This window comes from Amaranthus tricolor, chromosome 2 (assembly GCF_026212465.1).
Source record: "Amaranthus tricolor cultivar Red isolate AtriRed21 chromosome 2, ASM2621246v1, whole genome shotgun sequence".
NCBI lineage: Eukaryota > Viridiplantae > Streptophyta > Magnoliopsida > Caryophyllales > Amaranthaceae > Amaranthus > Amaranthus tricolor.
Genome location: NC_080048.1, coordinates 32,431,621 through 32,453,605, shown reverse-complemented (window position 1 = coordinate 32,453,605; position 21,985 = coordinate 32,431,621). Strand labels below are relative to the sequence as shown.

General features: G+C 32.0%; 1 protein-coding gene across 1 annotated transcript; it reads left to right on the top strand.

Annotated features, from left to right (window-relative positions):
• The first annotated feature begins 2,682 nt into the window (after positions 1 to 2,682).
• LOC130805371 (probable flavin-containing monooxygenase 1) lies at positions 2,683 to 21,493 on the top strand. Its single transcript, XM_057670143.1, has 5 exons — positions 2,683 to 3,396; positions 11,200 to 11,437; positions 12,327 to 12,502; positions 18,103 to 18,476; positions 21,015 to 21,493. The coding sequence occupies exons 1-5, from the start codon at positions 2,953 to 2,955 to the stop codon at positions 21,349 to 21,351; spliced, it is 1,569 nt and encodes a 522-aa protein (XP_057526126.1). The 5' UTR covers positions 2,683 to 2,952; the 3' UTR covers positions 21,352 to 21,493.
• The last annotated feature ends 492 nt before the right edge of the window (positions 21,494 to 21,985 follow it).

The window sequence follows — 21,985 nt, the reverse complement described above, 5'->3', positions numbered from 1 at the left end:
ATGGAGTAAAGTGTTATGAACGAATGTTTTACATCATAATAAACTGATAATCATCAGTTATCATTGATATATGGTTTTAGATGAATCCACATGTCACTTCAACTCTATAAATACGAGTTAGTGCATGGAAATCATTTACATCTTTGAAAATCATTTTCTGTCATCTTTCTCTCAATCTTTTGAAACATAGAAGAGAGTAATTGACTCTTTTATTGTCAGCTGATTTTAATCTCTACAAAAACACATTATCATTTAGTTCAATCGGTTCGTACTAATTGGTTGGTGTGATTGATTGTATCTCGTTGTGATTTTCCGGTCTCATAACCCAAGTACCTTTGTGGGGAAAATATCACAAAAGGAAAGTATTGTAGTCGCCTTCAATCTATATCAAGATTTCTGGTGACGCTCATCGTCGCAAACTAATCTTCTCTATGGTGTTTTGTTTAATTCGTGATTCATTCAAGCAAGGAGTCCGTTGCCATACTCAAAGGAGACACTACAAACATTATCTTATATTTGTAGTTTTATTTACCGCATTATTATTTGTAATGCTTTTTTGGGGTGCTTTGAGTTAATGAGCAATAGTTGAAGGTATACTGAAGAAAATAATAAAAAAATTTGCTAATTCCTATATGTATGAATTATGATATGGATAAAGTAAAAGGTGAAAGAAAATAAAGGTAGACTTATATAAAAATGTGCAACACACTTATTATTTAAAAACATTTTATACTAATCTGATAATAATCAATTGCATAACGAAATTCTTATAATTATCCTGTGGCTAAATATAATGTCCTACTAGAAATTGTTAAACTTCAAATGGTAAATATAAAATTTAAATTTATTATACTAATTCAAGTTTGCCTATTTTCAACACTCCTCCTAAAACTTGAAACTATTGATACTCTTTCACTTACCAGTTGATGTTCTTGTTTTTGTCTTTACCTTTTAACATATCAAATTTTATATGTTTTTACCTAGTTATTTTTATTTGTTTATATGTATCTTATTTATTTATATGTCTTTGACTACTGAGGATTCATCTGTGAATCTTTCTCGAGTTGAGGGACTCTTTGGCCGCACTCTTCCTTATGGGTATGATTTGTCATCTTGCTTCCCTTCCCACTCCTTAGACCATCATCATAGTTTCCTATAAACGAGATAAATTGGGTATGATAATGATGTGTTGTCATTTTCTAAGGACTTTTTTTTTATTTTCACAAATTCTTATATGAGACGGTCTCACCGTGAGACATCCCTTATATTTAGGTTATTTAGCCCAATAACTTTTAGCTTATAAATTTCTTATTTTGAGGTCGTTTAACCGTGAGACGATCTCATACAAAATGGACTATCTAATTTTTGCCCTAAAGCCAAAAACATGAACGAAACCATCTCTATTATAGAACTAAATTTACATGGAATTTATTTACATTTCATGCGCTTGATATTTTATTTGTCGTGCTTGTTTCATTGTTTGTCTTAATTTAGAACCTCTAAAATCCATAAAATCATGTTTTAAGAAGTATCTAGATATTCATCTATGATAATCTTTAAGACAGCTACCACTCACCAAAATAAAACAACAAAAATGCAAATGTCCCCACAAAATAAATAGACCAACTTTTTTGGCATTGTGACAATTAAATCATTTCTTTAGTAGTCCATAGTATATAAGTTAATATCTTATACCCACTACATATTCATTGTCTTATGATAATAGACTTTTATATTCATATTCATCCAATACCCATAAAAATTATACTCATATCCGCTTTAATAATCAGAATCAATACGATACTAAATTTGTATATTTTTGCTTATTTATCATTCCTAAATTAGATAGTTATGTAGAATTCACTTAACAATGACAACAAGGTAATAAAAATGTTGCAAACTTGCAATCATGACTCATGAGCAAAGTACAAATGCCCAATAAGTTTAGACCATGATACTTTTCAATTTTTCAAAAATCTTAGGTCCATAAAATAAGTAGTTAACCTCAACTAAAATTTCTTCACGTTACTGATTTTATATGGGTCCTAGGTTAACTGAATAAAATATGTCATTTTAATAGAAAGTTGATTCTGAACTTTGATGGGTGTTTGACAAAAAAACAGAGACAGACTAAACATATTCTAATTATCATTATAAATGTAATTTAAGTGCGTCATATACTTTTTTATTGATAAAAGAACAAATAATAAAACGCAAATTTTTGAAGTATCTACTTTATTAACAAAATTTCAGATATTGGACCCTTTCTTGCTCTAGATCCTAGGCAAATGTCTACCATGCTTAGGATTAAGAACGACCCAAACTAAAATTAATACTTCCTCCTATTCAGCTTATGTGTCCCATTTTCTTTTATGGTCAAGTCATCTTAATTGTCTCATTTCTATTTTTGATATGGGTTTTTGACTTTTAACTCTTAGTAGCTTTATCCTATTTTCAATTATATCCTCCATTAGCCATATTAATTTTCCTCCCTTGCATTAAAAATCCATAATACCACTCTCTTTCCAACCCTTAGGGTCTCACTTTTGACTCTCTTTAAAATCCGTGAAAAGTCAAATGGGACTCTTAAGGTGAATAGGAGGGAGTATAAACTAGCATACGATGCCTCTTATTAGTCTTCTATATATATATATATATATATATATATATATGAAAGCCTCAGTGGTTGAGTAATTTGCCCATGTTTAGAATGCCCTCTTTTACAATTAGGGCCGACCCTATACGGGGTAAGAGTGGTATGTGCTCCAGACCTATCCAAATAATTAAAAAAATGGGCGATTAGCGTTTAATATTTAGTAATTAGGAACCCATAATTAGTATTTGGTCCTAAGCCTCTCAAAACTCATTAGCACTAGCCCTACCTACAATATCCATTATTTAGCATTTACATATATCATATACATCTTGTTCACCCATATAAACACACAAACAATGGAAAAGGAAAAGAAACTTTGCATAATAGGAGCAGGAGTTAGTGGTTTACTAGCATGCAAATATGCCCTTGCTAAGGGTTACCATCCCATAATTTTTGAGTCTCAAAGCACCATTGGTGGTGCTTGGACTCAAACTATAGAGACAACTAAGCTCCAAACTCCAAAACCATTTTATCAATTCTCTGATTTTCCGTGGCCTACTTCTATTCAAACACTTTACCCAGATAAAAACCAAGTTTTTGATTATATTAAATCTTATGCTAATCATTTTGATTTGATTAAGCACGTCAAGTTTAATACAAAAGTGATTAGTATTAAGTATGAAGGTCCTTCTCATGAAGAAACCCAAGCATGGGCTCTTTGGGGTGGTAATGGTGATCCTTTTGGTAATAAGGGTAAATGGATTGTCACCACTCAACATCTTCTCAACCAATCCATGAAGGTATGTTGGTACTCTGTTTCTTTTTATTTTCTATGTTTTTTTTATTTGTAATACTTAACACTATTAAAATAGTTAGGAATAATTTTTTAGATTAGAAAAGCAAAAATTTATTAATCTTTTTGGGGAGTGCTTTAATTTAATTGGTTGACGTGCTTAACGTATTGAAGATTGAATTATATTCGATTAAGAGCTCGTGAGGACAATTAATTTTAAGATTAGTGATTTTCAATAAGAAAATTAGGATTTGGAAACTCAAATTCAGATTTTACTCGCATTTTAATAATTTTAGCGGATCCTAATAGTTTAAGATTAAAAGATTTGACAATATTGTTGTTATACTTATACTTGATTGTATTAGGTGTATTTTCTTCTTTTCATAATTGATTTTTTTTTATCGTTACTTAATGTTATTCAGTAAAAAAATATTTGTTTAGCAAATTAAAGCCAGTTTACTTTGATAAAAATTGATTTAATTTAGCGTCAAAATAAGGAAAAACTCTTTTTTTTCTTGATTTATATATGAAGAACTATCCGTTTTTGTAAAGGATGAATGATAATTAACCAATACGAGTAAAACCTCCACATATATATACAACTGAAATTAGTCTAGAAGTCATTAGTTTGGATTATGAGGGTGTTTGATTTATGGCATTTTACTTAGTTTTTTTTTATTGGTTTTTGACTTTTGTCTTATAGGTTGGTCAAACAGTAAATGACTTTTAAGTTAGCTGAAAAACGGGCTTTTAAGCCAAAATAAAAAAGTTAATCCATAAAACTTTTTTGTTTGCGTTTGGCTTATTGGTCTACTTTTTCACTAATAACAACCAACAACCAATATTTAAATTATTAACAACTGACTTTTTCAGCTAGTTCAAAAACCAACAAAAATAACTAATATTTTCAGCTGGTTAAACAAGCCAACTGTTAATTATTAAATATCCCATAAAAAATTGGTATATAGAATTTTGTTTGTATAAAAACTAATTTAAAATTATAGGAATTGCTTTTATAGATAGGTCATTTCATGAGATGTTGATGGCCTATGGACAAACTTAATATCACAGTGTAATGAAATTAATACAATATCTCGGTATCTTAATGATTTTTACTGTCTTCCACTAACATAGGGTTTATTTTTATAAATTACAGCGATCAAAGTATTACAGGTTGAAGGTTTATGTCAAAATACAGATATTTCGACTATTTTGATGGTCGGAATTCTAAGTTAAGTGATTAAATTTCTGTATTTTTTGCCTGAACTTATAAACTTAAATACTTTAATGGTTGTAATTTACAAAAAATAAACGTTGAGATTATAATTCGTAAAAGTGTTAAACTTTAAAGTTATAATTTGCTAATTATTCTAATTTTTTATTATCAATCAATCAACTTTAATAAATTTCTAAGAATTTGAAAACAAAAATTTCGCAAAATTAAATAATACATCGTTTCAAAAAAAAATTAAATAATACATTGCGTTGGAGTATATCCGAAACATCACCTTGGTGAAAAAGTTTAAAGATTATATCAATAACAAGTGCACGGTCACGATGTAAGAACTAAGAAGAGATGGTGACAGTGATTTGTGTCTGATATGCTATGAAAACAATAACAAAAATCACCAAAAAATAAATTTGACTAGAGTAAATTTAGGTAACCTGATAACCTGCTATAGTAGGTAATTTCCCAAAAAATAAATTGAATATTATTTTAAAATTAGAGAAAAATTTTGAAAATTTACATAAAATAATTATAAATAATAAAAAAATCATAAACTTTTTATGAATATTTTTTTAACATTTTTTCACATTTTATTTTAATTTATCTTGTTTTAAAAAAAAATAAAACTTGCTATAGCAAGTCATCCGGTCACCAAGTTTACTCTAGGAAAATATCCTTCAAAGTTGGGATTATTCATGGTTAATCAATAGGTGAAATTATTGTAGGAAAATCATGAATAGGTTGAATTATTCTAGGTAACTTTTCCAAAACAATATTTGTGTGTGGCCGAAATTATTAATAACATGTACTAAGAAGTTTAATTTTATTATCTTTTGAAAGGGAAAAACAATTTTCAAAGTATTCTTTAAAAAAATTATTAATAACATGATTAAGGCTTTTTCCATGAGGTAAACAAAGTTTTTTTTTAAAATCTACGATATAATCTTAAGGTTTACTGAATTAAACCTCTGTGACCTCATTTATTAAAAAAACGTCGTTTGGAAACGTTAATTCAGCTCTTTTCTTTATTAGCCTTTCCATTTTCCCCCCAAAAAAACAACCCTGTTTTTTTTCATTTTTCCCCCAAATTACATTTTCCACCCGAAACATAAATTTTTTCAATTCTCCTTCTACTATCAAATTGGGATTCCTTCTTCAAACTCATCTACTAGAATTGAATTTTTTTTGAATTTCTTCAAATTCATTTGGAAATTTTTGGTTGAAGTTAATCAATACCTTCAATTGAACACTCGAAATTTGTCGTCAAACTTTGAAAAATTGAAAAATTAGGATTAGGAAATTAGGGGTTGAAAAGTTAGAGAAATTAGGGGAGTAGGGTTAGGGAATTAGGAAAAATGTGATCTTATAAATGATTTTCAATGTATTGAATCTCACAAACACAGTTTCCTTATGGGTATGTATTGCCGCCGTCCTTCCCTCCCCAGACCCTGTCCATAGTTCTTCTATGAGTGGGATACACTGGGTAGGATGATGATGATGATGAAACACGGTTTCCTTACTAGTGGACGACGGTATCCAAACATTTTTAGTAAAAAAAAATTCATGTAAGTTTAATTGGTAAACCTCAGTATTACCACGTGCATTCAAAAAAAGTTTGGTTACCACGTGGAAAATCCAATATCTTAGGATTACCACGTGGAATTTGCCCCTTTTGATTTTTTAACCCCTTGTCTTTTTATTTAAAAAACAAAACTTAAAAGCAAAAGTCAGAATAAGATTTGAATTCTTACTTAAGATTATTATACAATTTTCTTCAAAGGGGTATTGTTTGTCTTTTTAGGGAGTATATATGGAGGACGTGTGTTTTTATGTTATTAAATGTTAATGGTAGTCATGGAAATGGCTTTGCAAGAACCGAAACTAATGAGGAAGAACAAAAAAATGGTATTGCATTTATTATTTTTGTAAAAGTATTCACCAAGTACAATAAAGGGAACCCTATATATACAAAGGATAGTAGCTTCAAGAAAGAAAACTATGAGCTGTCATTCTCATGTACTATATAAGAGAGAATAGGACAAAATAGTAAAACAAATTTTTGTAACACAAGGGTAAAGAAGGTTATTGCAAATAACCATTGTATAGAAGCTTTGTGAATTATTTCCTGTGATATCACCCCCCCCCCCCCCCCCCCTCAAACTTGGGAGGGGTATATATGCCAATTATGGTGAGAAGAGTGCGAAATTGAGCAGACAGGAGGATCTTAGTGAATGCATCAGCAAGTTGATTAGTGGTAGGAAGATAAGTCAACTGTAGGAGGCCTTCCATAACCTTTTCACGGGTGAAATGACAGTTGACTTCAAAGTGTTTTGTACGCTTATGGTAGACCGGATTATGAGCAATATGAAGAGCAGACATGTTATCACAGTGTAGAGTGACGGGTTTAAGATTGGTGACACCAAGTTCTTCTAACAAAAAAAAAAAACCAAACAACCTCGGTGGAAGTAGTGGCCATTGATCTATATTCGGCCTCTAAAGATGACTTAGAGATAGTAGCTTGTTTCTTGGATTTCCAGCTGACAGGATAGTGACCAAGCATAAGAATAAAACCAAAAATGGAATGCCTAGTGTTCGGACAAGAAGCCCAATCAGAGTCGGAGTAAACCTGGAGCGTAATAGAGTCAGAAGCTGTAAGTAATATTCCTTGACCAAGAGTAGTACATAAGTAACCAAGAGTATGTTTGAGAGCCTGGAGATGATTTGTAGTTGGATGCTGCATGTGTTGACTTAGAGTTTGTACAGAATAGGAGAGATTGGGACATGTGTGGGTTAAAAAATTAAGCTTGCCAATGAGGCTACGGTATAATGTTAGGTTAGGAAGTAGAGGAGAATCACCTTTAGATAATTTGAGGTTTAGAGGTAATGGAGTGGGATGTGGCTTGAGATCAGTATAACCAGAATCACAAATTAGCTCAGAGCTAAATTTGCATTGAGTGAGAATAGTGCCCTTATCCAAATATGAAGCTTCAAGACCCAAGAAAAAACCCAAACGAGTAAGATCTTTGATGCTAAAAACATGATGCAGGTGCGACTTGAGTTAAGAAATAAGAGTAGGATTATTCCCAATAATGATAATATCATAAACGTAGATAGCCACGATAGTAATGGAAGTAGAAGTCTTGTGAGTAAAAAGAGAATAATCAAGCTTGGACTGAGAAAAGCCTTGAGTAAATAACTCTTGAGTAAGTTTAGAGAACCACTGACAAGAAGCCTGTTTAAGAGCATATAAAGACTTCCTTAGTTTTCATACCATACTAGGAGAGTGAGGAGGCCCATCGGGAATCAGCATATAAACATCCTCATGGAGGTCACCGTGCAAAAAGGCATTGTTAATGTCAAGTTGATGAATAAGCCATTTGTGGGATGCCGTAAGAGCTAGATAGTAGTCATGCGAACAACAAGAGAGAAAGTTTCTAAGAAATCAACACCATATTCTTGTGTATAACCTTTGGCCACTAAAAGAGCCTTGTACCGTTCCAAGGAGCCATTAGATTTTAACTTCACCTTATAGACCCACTTACAACCAATTGTTTTCTTACCAATAGGAAGGGAAATAATATCCCAAGTATGGTTATCCTATAGAGCTTTCAATTCAGAATTCATAGCTTGAACCCAAAGTGGATCCAAAACAACCTTTTTGTAGCTAGTGGGTTCAACCCTTTGAGATTGAGAGAGTAACACAGCTTGGTTAGAAGAGGGTAAAGAGTCAAATGTAACGACATTACACCAGTGTGCCGTAGTGCAAATAAAGTTTGTGAGATGAGAGGGTTGTATGGTGAGGTCGAGAGGATCTTCTAGGTTGTAAATAGGAAGCGGTTGTGATAAATCAACAATAAGAGAGATATCTAATACAGAAGGATTAAGAATGGGAGTGGGAGGAGTCTCTGGAGTAGGAGTAGAGCAAGTGGTAGTGATATCAGAAGAAGTAATTAGAGGATGTGATAAAGGAGTGGACGTTGGGGTAGGAGTAAGTAGATTATGAAAAGGATAAGGGGACACATCATAAGAGGATAGGTATATGATTTTGAAATTGAGTCTCGACATAAATATAAAATTGTTTAATGAAAGATATAGATTGATCTTTAGATTTCATGAGATAAATCCATGTGGCTCTAGTAAAGTCATCAACAATGGTTAAGAAAAAAAGATATCCATCATGAGTAACATACTTATATGGGCCCCATACATCAATATGAATCAATTGAAAAGATTTGGTTGTCTTTGTAGAACTACAAAAAAAGCCTTTCTAGTTTGTCTAGCAATAGGATAAATAGTACATATGGTAGACTCATGCACTTTATTTACATCAATATCAGGAAATAAAATTTTCATTTGTGAAAAAGGCAAATGACCTAGTACTCTAAGATGCCACAACTTAGCTAGCTCAATTGATTTCATAGACTATTTAAGAGATTGTGCAGCAACATATGCAGAATTTTGTAGAAGGTTGTGAGATGTTGATGAGGAAATATCAGCATAGTAGAGTCCATTTGACAATTTACCAAGAGTTCTTGTCTTTGAATGGTCCTTAAGGAGGCACTCACCATTAGTAAAATAACATTAGTGCAAATATCAGTGCACAATTTATGCACAGAAATCAGATTGAACTGAAATGTAGGGACATAGAGCACATCTTTGAAAACAAGAGCTTCCATTGAAACAACATCCCCATAAAGATCAACTACCACTTTTCTTCCATCAGGAATAGTAATGCTATGCTTTGGATTATGAATTTTTTGAGTAAAGATAAAAGAATCCAAAGAATTGCACATGTGGTCAGTAGCACCACTATCAATTATCCATTTTGATGTAATGGACTTGGAAAGAAAATAAAATTTACCCGCAAGATTCACAGAACTAGACGGCTCCTCAAAATCTAAAGGCATAGTAACAGGAACATTTTCTTTCAGTTTGTTCAAGAAGTTCAAAAGATTCTACAATTGTTCTGTAGTTAAGCCAATGTCAGGTTTATCTATTTTCGGTGCCTCATCATTTACAAATCCAGCAAATTTCTTGTGCTTAAAACCCGGTGGATAGCCATTAAGCTTGAAACATCTTTCAATAGAATGACCAGAAATTTTACAATGCTCATAATAATATAAGGTATGGCGTTTGAAATCAGTGTTAGTATGAGATTTGTTGAAAGAAGAACTAGAATTCTGTTTGTAATGATTGTTACGTGATTGATTCCTATCATAATAAGGCCTCTTATTAACAGAAAAAACCATTGAATCATTATTAGTTGTGTTCATCTTAGAAATTTCTTTATGTTTCTGTTCTTGTTGAAGGATATGATAAGCAGTAGTAATACTTGGTAACTCAGGCAGCATTAAAGTATTAGTCTTAATTGGACCATATTGATATCAACTTTCATCAAAAAACTCATTAAACGCTGATCCTGCTGGAGTTTTAGCATGCGTTTGGTTAAACCACAAGTGCATCCATTATAATCACAAGTAGGTATAGGATTTAGGTTATCAATTTCATCCCAAATTGATTTAACTTTTGTAAAATATTCAGCAATACTCATGTTATTTTCTTGAGAAAGTTTAGAAAGCTCTTCATGTAAAGAATATATTTGAGTAGAAGTTGTAGTACCAAACCGTTCCTCAAGGTCAGTCCAGATTTCGTGTGCAAAGGAGTAATACATGACACTCTTGGCCATCATGTGATCCAGTGGTGATATCAACTAACCAATCACCATGTTGTTGCATCTTTCCCAGGCTTTCTTATTAGGATCAGTATCTGAAGGGATGGTGAGACTTACATCTACAAAACACAATTTGTTTGTAGTAATCAAACCTATTATCATCGAGCGCTTCCAGTCACCATAACCGACTCCATCAAATGGTATATTGACAAGCTTTAGATTAGCATGATCCGAAGGATGTAAATAGTAGACAGAAGCAGGATTTTGTGTTAGACCAAGATTAGAAGTAGAATCAGTCATTTTAGATGTAGAAGAAGAAAAATCAAAGCTGAAATAAGAAAATCAGAAAAAAAGAAATGAAGAATAGGTTAGGACGTTTCTTGCTTTAATACCATGTTAATGGTAGCCATGGAAATGGCTTTGCAAGAACCGAAACTAATGAGGAAGAAGAAAGAAATGGTATTACATTTATTATTTGTGTAAAAATTTTCACCAAGTACTATAAAGGGAACCCTATATATACAAAATGTAGTAGCTTTAAGAAAGAAAACTATGAGCTGTGATTCTCATGTTCTATACAAGAAAGAATAGGACAAAATAGTAAAATAAATTTCTGTTACACAAGGGTAAAGGAGGTTATTTCAAATAACTACTATACAGAAGCTTTGTTAATTATTTCCTATGATATATTTTTCATTAAATTTTCTAAATAATTAAAAATCTCAATGAAAATATATCGTAGAAATTGTATTTACCCTTCTCAAAATATGTAAACCTAAAAGTTTGAACGTATATACCCTTAGTTTTTAGACTTTTACCACTTTTAAGTGGTATTTACATCTCAACGCAAATTTATTATTATTACAATAATTAAATCATGTTTATTGATATTTTTTGGAATGAAAGTACAGGAGATCCAAGTAGATTTTGTTGTCTTGTGTCTTGGAAGATTCAGTGGTGTACCTAACATACCTAAATTCCCATTTGGTAAAGGGCCAGAGGTCTTCCAAGGGAAGGTTATGCATGCTATGGAATATGCTGCCTTAGATGATCAAAGTGCTAGACATTTGGTTAAGGGAAAGCAAGTTACTATAGTTGGCTTCCAAAAGTATGCACTTGATATTGCTATGGAGTGTTCAACTGCTAATGGTAATTTCTTGTAATCTCTAGCTTAATAATTCATTGATAAAAATGTCATAGGATATCGACAATAGAGTAACAATCGATCAAATAAAGAACAATGTTAGCCAAACTAAATTCTATATAGAAAAAGTCATGATCATTAAACGAGGTCTAACACTGAAGTCTTCCTTCTATTACATCACTGTTTGATACAGCTTCCTCTTAGGGGGTCTATAGATCTGGTATGTCTTTGAAATAGAGGTAAGTTTGATACTATTGACTATATTAGTTAAATTAACACCCGTAATGATGTCATATACCTTTTTATTAATGAATTGATAAAAGACTCCAAACTCTCACCATGGGAGACTTTAAAACCCAATATATGTGTAGATGAAATTCCATAAAACTCTATAATATAGTAGTCTAGAAGTTTGATACTATTGACAATGGAGGATACGATTTTTTGATAGAAAACGAGAGAGAATACTGCAAGATTGGCGGCTTAGAAGTCTAGAAGTTAGACATATAGGTAGCACTTGATGTAAAAGAATTTAATTACAATGATGGTTAAGGCCAGAAGATATGTTATATACTCTAACACGTAAATGAAAACCCTTTGGCTAGAAGTGTGGATACAACATCGACTCTCCTTATACTTGGCGCGAAATATTCCACTTCAAAATGAGGGGTAGATAGGATTTGAACATGTGACCTTCGGTCACGTAGGCTTCTGATACCATGTTAAGGAACCAACTCAATCAAAAGCTGAAGTTGATTGTTGAGACCCCTGGATATGTTACATACTCTAACAGATGAAACATGACTAGACAAAGATATATTTCAATTTTTGGTTGAGATGATTTATTGACGGATTTATATTTTTAGGAATTCAATGACTTGACTTTGAATGCAGGAGTGGAAAATCCATGTTCAGTAATATATAGGACTCCTCATTGGCATATGTCTGATTACTTTCCATGGGGAATTAGTATCACACTCTTTTATATGAATCGCTTTTCCGAACTATTGCTTCATAAGCCCGGAGAAGGTCTTCTACTTTGTTACCTAGCCTCTCTTCTCTCACCTTTGGTATGTATTTCAAGTATTTATTAGGAGCAAATAATTTTGATTGAATGTATCATACTAATTTATTAAGTCAAATTAAAATAATGTTAATGCTCTATTAAATTCGCATATAATTATAGATTCATCATTTTTTTATGAAATTGTCAAGATAACTCCTAAATAAAATTATTAGTCAACTTTGCTTCTATATGAGATATAATGACCGTTAGAGAACCCATATTAGTCCAAGGGTTTTGGGCATCAAGTTTGAAAACAACGCTATATTAGAGTTTAAACGACGTGTTTCAAACTCCATTATTACCAAGATCGAGGGTATGAGGTTTTGTGGTGAACAAATTACATTTCCAATGAACTAATGTTTGTACGGAAAAATAATGCAATAAAATGACACAAAGATTTAACGAGATTCACCCAATTAAGGCTACGTCCTCCGGTGTAGTATCTCACTTATATTATCACAAAGGAGTTCAAAGAACTCTCAAATTGGAGAATTACAATAGAAAAGAAATTTAGGCTATGTGTTTAGGCTTGGGGTATTTTATGGATGTGTTACAATGACATATGAGACCTCTATTTATAGAGGTTTGTACATTAATGAATAATACATAATTAAGTCTAAGGATTAATGCACAATAAACAACTTCAAGGAACATCAAGAGTCAAAAACCGAATCCAATGCTCGATTAAGGCTATGCTTCTTTACTTGGATGCCTCGTATAAGAATCTTCACCCTTTAGTCTTCTCATTAACTATCATTCATCATGCCATAATTCTTATGTTTAAGTCACTCCTTAATTCCTCCATCACTTCATGAATTAATTCTAGCACTTAAACACCATCATCAATCACACATTAAGTTACATACTTAACTCACCCATTTAATCCATTCAAGGGATTCCGTCTCTATGCACTCACTAATGCATAGAATTGATTTGGTGAATTCAGGTCACCATTTAACACTAAAAATCTCCACCTTGACTTGAGTTCACCCAAAACAAAGATATTCCCTAATGCTCTCCATCATAATATAACAACTTACACAACATCGTACTCAAAATAAAGAACATAAACAAAAACAACACATGTGCACAAACAAAGCACAAGCCTAAAATGCCCTCAAAGGGCTCACAAGAGTATGAAATTTTAATTAACAATTAAGTCCATACATCCCTTAGACTCATTGGGGTATGCTGGAATTATTCTCGATGCTTCATTGCTCAAAGAAGTATCATCATCATCCTCATGCGTGGTTGAAGTAGTGGCCACTCAAGTCGAACTAATTATGGTTGAACCCACAAGCTTTTACAAGCCATCATCAATAGATCCTTTCAAGAATAAATTAGGACCCTTGCCAACCTTCAAAACTCCACCTTTACCAATGCATCTAAAACCTTCTTTATCCAAAATACAAAGGGAAATTAAGTGTCTATTCATACTTAGAACACGAAGGACTTCGATCAGTGTTCTTACAAAACCATCAAACATGATAAATTTAACATCTCCAGCACCAACTATCGGACAACTAGCCTCATTGCCCATAGAGACTTTCCTTCCATCAACCTTTTGACAAGTTGAGAAGAAATTAGAGTTAAAAGTCATGTGTCTCGAACATCCCGAATCCAAAATCCAAGAATCACCACCCTTATACTCATTAGTAACAACAAGAGCACCAACATCATAATCCTCACTTTCAACATAGCTAGCTACGGCGGAACTAGTTTTCGCGGACTTGCTTTCATCAGATTGTTTGGCTTTCAATTTCCAACAATCTTTCTTGAGGTGACCTTTCTTCTTACAAAAGTTGCAAGTCATGCCTCTTTTGCTTCTACTTAACTCCTCAACAAACAAAGCATCATTGGATTCTTTGGACTCTTTTTGAGCAAATTGAGAATCAATAAGGTCCTCTTGAGTCAAGGCCTTTCTAACATCCTTGGTACTCAACTTGTCTCTTCCATATAACAAGGTTTCCCTAAAATGCTTATGTGAAGGCGGTAGTGAAACTAACAATAGAATAGCCAAATCCTCATAATCCACTTTTACATCAATATTTTGCAAATCCATAATTATTGAGTAAAATTCATCAAGGTGCAATTTCATAGGCTTCCCTTCTTGCAATCTGATATCATACAAACGACTCTTTAACAAAATTCGATTGATAACACTCTTTTCCATATAGAGTGATTTCAACTTTTCCCAAATGTCTTTTGAAGTTTCCCCTTTTACAACTTCTCTCAAAACTTCATTAGAGAGACAAAGTTGTATGGCGGATAGCGCCTTTGCATCCATTTCTTCCCATTTAGCCTCACTCGTGCCTTCGGGTTTCTTCTCTTCGCCATCAAGTGCTTTATGTACTCCATTTTGTATCAAAATTGCTTTCATTTTGACTTGCCATAAGCCAAAATTCACGCTCCTATCAAACTTCTCAATATCGAGTTTCATTGTAGCCATATTGCACCAATATGACCTTTAAATCACGATAATAACGACTTGGCTCTGATACCAATTGAAAACGACGCTATATTAGAGTTTAAATGACGTGTTTCAAACTCAAGTATTACCAAGATCGAGGGTATGAGGTTTTGTGGTGAACAAATTACACTTTCATTGAACTAATGTTTGTACGAAAAAATAATGCAATAAAATGACATAAAGATTTAACAAGGTTCAACCAATTAAGGCTACGTCCTCCGGTGTGTATATCTCACCTATATTATCAAAAAGGTGTTCAAAGAACTCTCAAATTGGAGAATTACAATAGAGAAGAGATATAGGCTATGTGTAGGATTGGGGTATTTTGTGGATGTGTTACAATGGCATATGAGACCTCTACTTATAGAGGTGTGTACATTAGTGAATAATACATAATTAAGGCTAAGGATTAATGCAAAATAAACAAATTCAAGGAACATCGAGAGTCAAAAACCGAATCAAATACTCGATCAAGGCTATGCTTCATTACTTGGATGCCCCGTACAAGAATCTTCACCCTTTAGTCTTCTCATTAACTATCATTCATCATGTCATTATTCTTATTTTTAAGTGACTCCTTGATTCCTCCATAACTTCATAAATGAATTCTAGCACTTGAACACATCATAATCACACATTAAGTTGCATACTTAACTCACCCATTTAATCCATTCATGGGATTCCCTCTCTATGCACTCACTAATGCATAGAATCGATTTGGTGAATTCAAGACACCATTTAACACTAACAAAGTCTGTTTCTCTTCCCTTGATCTTTTTTCCAACTGAATTACATTTCATTAATTTTGGCAATACATGTACATGCTTTATAAGAGATATAATGACTATTAGAGTCGCCTGTTTTGTGTGATACTACCGCGGTCGATTCGTCTATTTTATGCGACTTTACTGCGATCTAGTCGCATGTTTTGTGTGATTAGGTTTACTAAAAGTTGAAGCAAATTTTAAATGGTCGTCATTTCTAGTTCGGTTATCGGAATTGAGCATAAAACATATCACTAGAAAGTCCTTGAACTCTAGTTTCTAATGTCACGTACCTTGAATTAATGTGATTTTTCTATAACACTACAACATAATTTGCTTTTAGTGGGATATATACTAGTATATATAGAAGATTTAGTGACATTTTAATAGACCCTTTATCAGCATAATAAAAAATCACACTAAAGATTTTTGTGACATAAGATCTAGTGAAATTTCTTACAAATACTACTATAGACTATATTAACAATTACATATGCCACTAAAAACCAAATAAAGTGTCGCTAAGTCACTTTATAGTGGAACTTAAAATAAAAACCAATAATTATTACAATAAAAATATAAATCAGTGGCATTTTTTAATGCCACTAAATCCAATGTCACAAAAAGTTAAATTTGATGTGTAAAAGGTTATAGCTAAAAGAGTGAACATGTATCAAATTCTAGCACAAGCAAACTTTAAATGATCGTTATTTCTTGCTCGGTTATCGGAATTGGGCATATAATATATCGTTGGAAAGATTTGAAGTCTAGTTTCTATTGCCGCAAACATTACATTAATGTGATTTGTCTATTAAAAGTTATGGCTAAAAGAGTAAACATGTATCAAAATTCAGCACAAAACTTTTGCATTATAAATATTTTTCTTCTCTTTTACTCCTATTGTTTGTAAAATATTTTCTACCGAGCTAAATTAAAAATTTAATAAAACATAAATAAATTGGACCCATTCGCACAAAACTTGCGACTTGGCCTAGATCGAGTCATATATACAAAAGGTACTACTAGGTCTGTTTTTTTATTTTTAAACTTTTTTACAATTAATTATTCTTATGTTAATTTAATTATTTTTAAAAAAGGTAGCGAGTGCAATAAAAAAGGTGGCAACATTTAAAGATTAGGAAAAATAATATTGTTATGAATGGTGTGACTTGAGTGCACAATTAATGTGTGCATTCATATGTGTAATTTTTGGTTGATAAGAGAATTAAGTTAGTAACTTAATTTTTATGGTGTTTGAAGTGTGATTTAATGCTTGAAGTAATCTTGGGAGTTAAGGGTCTTGATTATGTTTAATGAAGAAGTGCAAAAGGCTTTTGAAGATGCGTTGCTATGTTTAGTCGAGTAGAATCTGTTTAGAAGGCACCTGTAGGTTGCTCGACCGAGCGAGCTTCTAGTGGTGGGTCGAGCGGACAGTCAGAATGCTTCTAGTAACCTCCAGTATCTCGCTCAACCGAGCGAGCTCTCTGTTCTGGTCGAGCGGTTCCTCTAATGCGTCTAGGATGCTGTTTTTTTCTTTTCAAGTCCTTGGAGTTGTTACAACTCATTTATTTTTCGACATTAAAAATGTATTAAGTGAGCAATTATCATTGAATGTACTTAGTACTATAAATAGAGAGCTCTCATACTCATCCATGATATCATAAAACACAATTTCTAAGCCAAACACATAGCCTTTTGTTTTATCTCTTACACAATTGTAATACTTTGTTTCTAAGAGTGTTTTACTCCATTGAAATAATATAAATAAGAAACTACACACCACGGAGGACGTAGTCATCATTGGGTGAACCTCCTTAAATCATTGTGTCATTTTGCAGATTTTATTTTTATCAAACGTTTGTTAGTTCATTGAAATTGTTTTCGTTCATCAAAGTTCTTAACATCTTATCGATTTTGGCAAATTATTTCAAATAGTAGGAGTATTAATTTAAATTATCTTAGATTCTCAAATTTTAACAAAAATTTGTGTATTTGCATAGAAGTTAATCTACTTTATTTATAATTTAATATTATTAAGAATATCACTACATTTGAATAGAGAGAAATGAAGGAAAAGAAAAGGAAGAGATTTGGAAGGATGAAAAATCTATTATTTGGATAACAAAAAGAGAGGAAAAAGATTTGGAGGGGAGAGTTTGAAGGGAAAACATAATAAATTTTATTAGAATGCGATCTCTTTATTTGTAGAAAAAACATTCATTTTCCCTTTTTTTGCTTTTTTTTTTCTTCTAAACAAATGAGATGCATTCTCTCTTACCATCCCCTTTTTTTTTTTTTTTTTAATTTGCTATCCTAACATAGTGTACATGATTTCTCTAATAACTAATTACTTATATCAATTATAAACAGAGATGGATAATCAGCAAATTGGTTGAGATTGACATTAAGAGAAAACATCCTCTAAAGAAGTTGGGTTTAGTACCAAATCATAGCTTCTTATTAGAGATGAGCTCATGTGGATTCTCGACGGTTTCAAAAGGGTTTTATGAGAACATTGAAAAAGGAAGTATCATTTTGAAAAAATCACCAACCATTAGCTTCTTTGAAGAAGGTGTTGTTCTTAATGATGATACCAATGATGGATCAAATGAATTTGTCAAGAGTGATTTGGTTATCCTTGCCACGGGCTTTAATGGTGATCAAAAGCTCAAAGACATTTTTCAATCTCAAGAATTTCAGGATTATATTTTTGGCTCCTCAAATACCACAGTTCCTTTATACAGGTCAGTTTCTTTTTTTTTTTTTTTTTGTTTGTTAATGATGACTATGACTCTATGAGCTTATATATCATGTTTAAAAAGAAGTTCATGATAGTGATAAAAGCTTATGATATTATGCACAAGGCATCACAATTAGGGAATTCTAGGCATTGGAGAGCCTAATGTAGGGTAAAAATCTCAATTTTTTTTAGGAGATGATGGATCTAGTTGAATTTGGTTATTGAGAAGGTCTTGGAAACGACTGTTTCATATTTAGACCAATAGTGTAACATTCCCACTTATTGGACCGTCGGTGACTATTTATGGAGATTGTATATTAGCCCCACAAAATAACACAAGTCCTTTCAGCGCACTTTGGCTTCACCGTGCATGCCCGAGAAATTAAACTCCGTAGAAAATCACTCATCCTAAGATTGCTCCCCACCAAGCACGCTTAACTGTATAGTTTTTAGCTAATAGCTCAATTGAAAAGAAGATATTGTTGATATGAGTAATCTATCAATCGTTTTTAAAACTCAAACTGGGGTATCACAAATAAGCCCAAATAAGCCAATTGCCATAATTGTAGTTTTTTTAATACGTGATCACTAATCAATCAATTTAACTAAGGTCATAATTGATACATTAAGTTCAAAATTGATTTTTTTATAAGTTATAACTGATTATTTAATTGATCACTTTAAAGTCTAAATTGATTACTTTAACGTATAACTTAAAGACTTTAAAATAATTGATCCCTTTAAGATTGTAAGTTTGTAAGTTGAAGTTGATCAATTAAAGTCAGAATTGATACCTTTAAGGTCAAAATTGAATTTTTATTTTTAAATTTGGCTTTTGGGCGTTTTTTTTTATGTCTTGCTTTTGGATCAACTCAATTGTACCATCTCAACATGAAGCGGTTTCTCCCAAGTTTTCATATTGGTTATTTATCAATAGTTGGGATGGACATGGATTGAATTTGGGTCAGGTCCAACTAGACCTAGATCCAGACCCTAATTTTTTTATTGGATCCAGATCCGGATGCAGATCCATAAGGTCTGAAAATTTTAGACTCAAACCCAGATCCTTAGAGTCTAGCGGGTCTAGGGTCTAGATTTGGGTCCAAAACAATATTTTTTTTCATGAATTTTTTTTAAAATTATATATTATACAATTTTCGACCATTCGTATAAAATTATTTAAACATTTTCGACTAATAAGAATCTTGTAATGCTTTATACGAAATTACTAATCGAGCGAATAAATATATAAAGCTTTTCAACATACAAGTTCTTATACCAAAATATTTATCAAGTCTTTTAATTTTAAAAGTATAGATACAACAACCACTTTCAGAAATATAACAAAATTCCAAATCAAACAAGTAACTACTCAAGATAACTAATACATAATTAAAAAAGATTATGGACTCAGATCTGACCCGGATCTATAGAGTCTAAAAATAGATGGATCCAGACACTTAAAAATCAGGAACTTAGGGTTAGATCGGATCTAGACCCTTAGAGTCCAAAACTCATGCCCATCCCTAATCAATAGTCTACAGGATCAAATTGTTTTAACTCGAATTCGATCTATATCCAAACCTAAGCCACCTAACACACGATCTATGTTCGACTTATATTTGATCCATGATCCATTTAAGATTAATTGAGATTTGTGTTTCTATGTTGTTGAATCCATATGTATAATGAGCTTATAACTTCCATGTGGCACCAGCCTATGTTATATAACTCACAAGTGGTTCATCATCTGCTGCGTTTGTACCTATACCAATATTTTACATCATTTGTGCTTGTATTAATATACTCAACATCCCCATTATTTGAATATGCTAAAAGACAATCCTAGTTTGCACATACATTCAATGAACTTTGCATTCCTTTGTCAGATTTCATCTTATTGACGCATTAGTGGGCAAATAAGACAATTGGAAGTCTTTCTAGGACCTTTTCCCTAGGGAAATGAAAGTCTATAGTTATGTATAACTATGTATTTAGTAGAATATGTTAGAGTATATAACATATCATACGTCTTCAATCATCATCTTAAACTTTCAAAAGAGTTGACGCCTTAACATGGTATTAGAGCAAACAATTTCCAATTAAAAAATAGGTTTCTTGACACAATTATGGTACACATGTTTCTTAGCTATGTAAATAGCTAACTGATTATGGGTGTTGGGTTGTCTGATCCTAGCTTAGTTAAAAGTGGAACTACCCAAGTTACTTCGGCTAAGGCTGCACACGGTTTGATGTGGTCTGATTTGGCACAAAAATCAGACCAGACAAGAAATTTCGGTCTAAAAAATTTTCAGACCAGACCAGACAAATCTAAACACCAGACCGAATCGAACTAAACCAATCTACAACGGTCTGATCTAAGGTTTTTCCTTTCAATGCAATTTTTAAATTGTGCTTTTAGTGATATATTCAACATAATCTAACATAACATGAATGCATAGACTTTATTTTAAGAAAGATTTATTCGTCTACTATTTCTTGATGTTAACCAAATTTTAAATGCAAAATGATTGTTATATAGGGAATGCATCCATCCAAAGATTCCACAACTTGCCGTGATTGGACATTCAGAGAGCATTGCAAATTTGTACACTTCAGAAATGAGATGTCGTTGGCTATTTGAGTTACTTGATGGCAAATTCAACTTACCAAACATTCAAGAAATGGAGAAAGATATCTTAGAATGGAATAAGTTTATGAAGATGTATTCTGGCAAATACTATAGAAGATCTTGCATTGGTGCATTGCATATTTGGTACAATGATCAACTTTGCAAAGATATGGGCTTAAATCCTAAGAGAAAAAACGGATTTTGGGCTGAGCTATTTGAACCTTATGGCCCAATGGATTATGCTTAATTATTGTACTTGAAGTTATTTGACATATGTATGCTAATGACTTGCTTTCATCATAACTGTCTTACTTGTGAACTAATAATTTCTTATATTTGAAACTTGTGAACATAATATAATTTCTTTATTCTAAAACCATATTTGTCAACCTTTAGTTATTTAACTTTGGTTTTTTATATTATGTTTAGATATTGACCCAAACTACTAGCAATGTAATGATGCTTTCATGATTAAAAAAAAAAAAAAGGTAAGTAATAAACACGTTTGAAAGGCACAAAGAAAAAAAAAGTATTATTTTGTTCATTTAACATACAATGAAAAGAACTTTAAAACCTTTCAAAGTAAACAAGATCATTTAAGATTTGAATTATTTTATAGGGCAAGCACATTATATATCAATAAGTGAAATATTACTTATGTATAATAATCTTCTATAGTGGTGATAAATTCTTGGAAGGCTTATGGTTATAAAAAGAATGAAAATTAGATTGTATTTTCAATTTATTGATTTATATTAATCCACGTTAGCTCGTTCCAAACGATTCTCAACAAATTGATATTCTAGACATTTGAATAAAAAGTGTTATATTTACATCTTAAAAACATATTCGGGCTGTGTATGTTAAGTTGTGACTCAAAT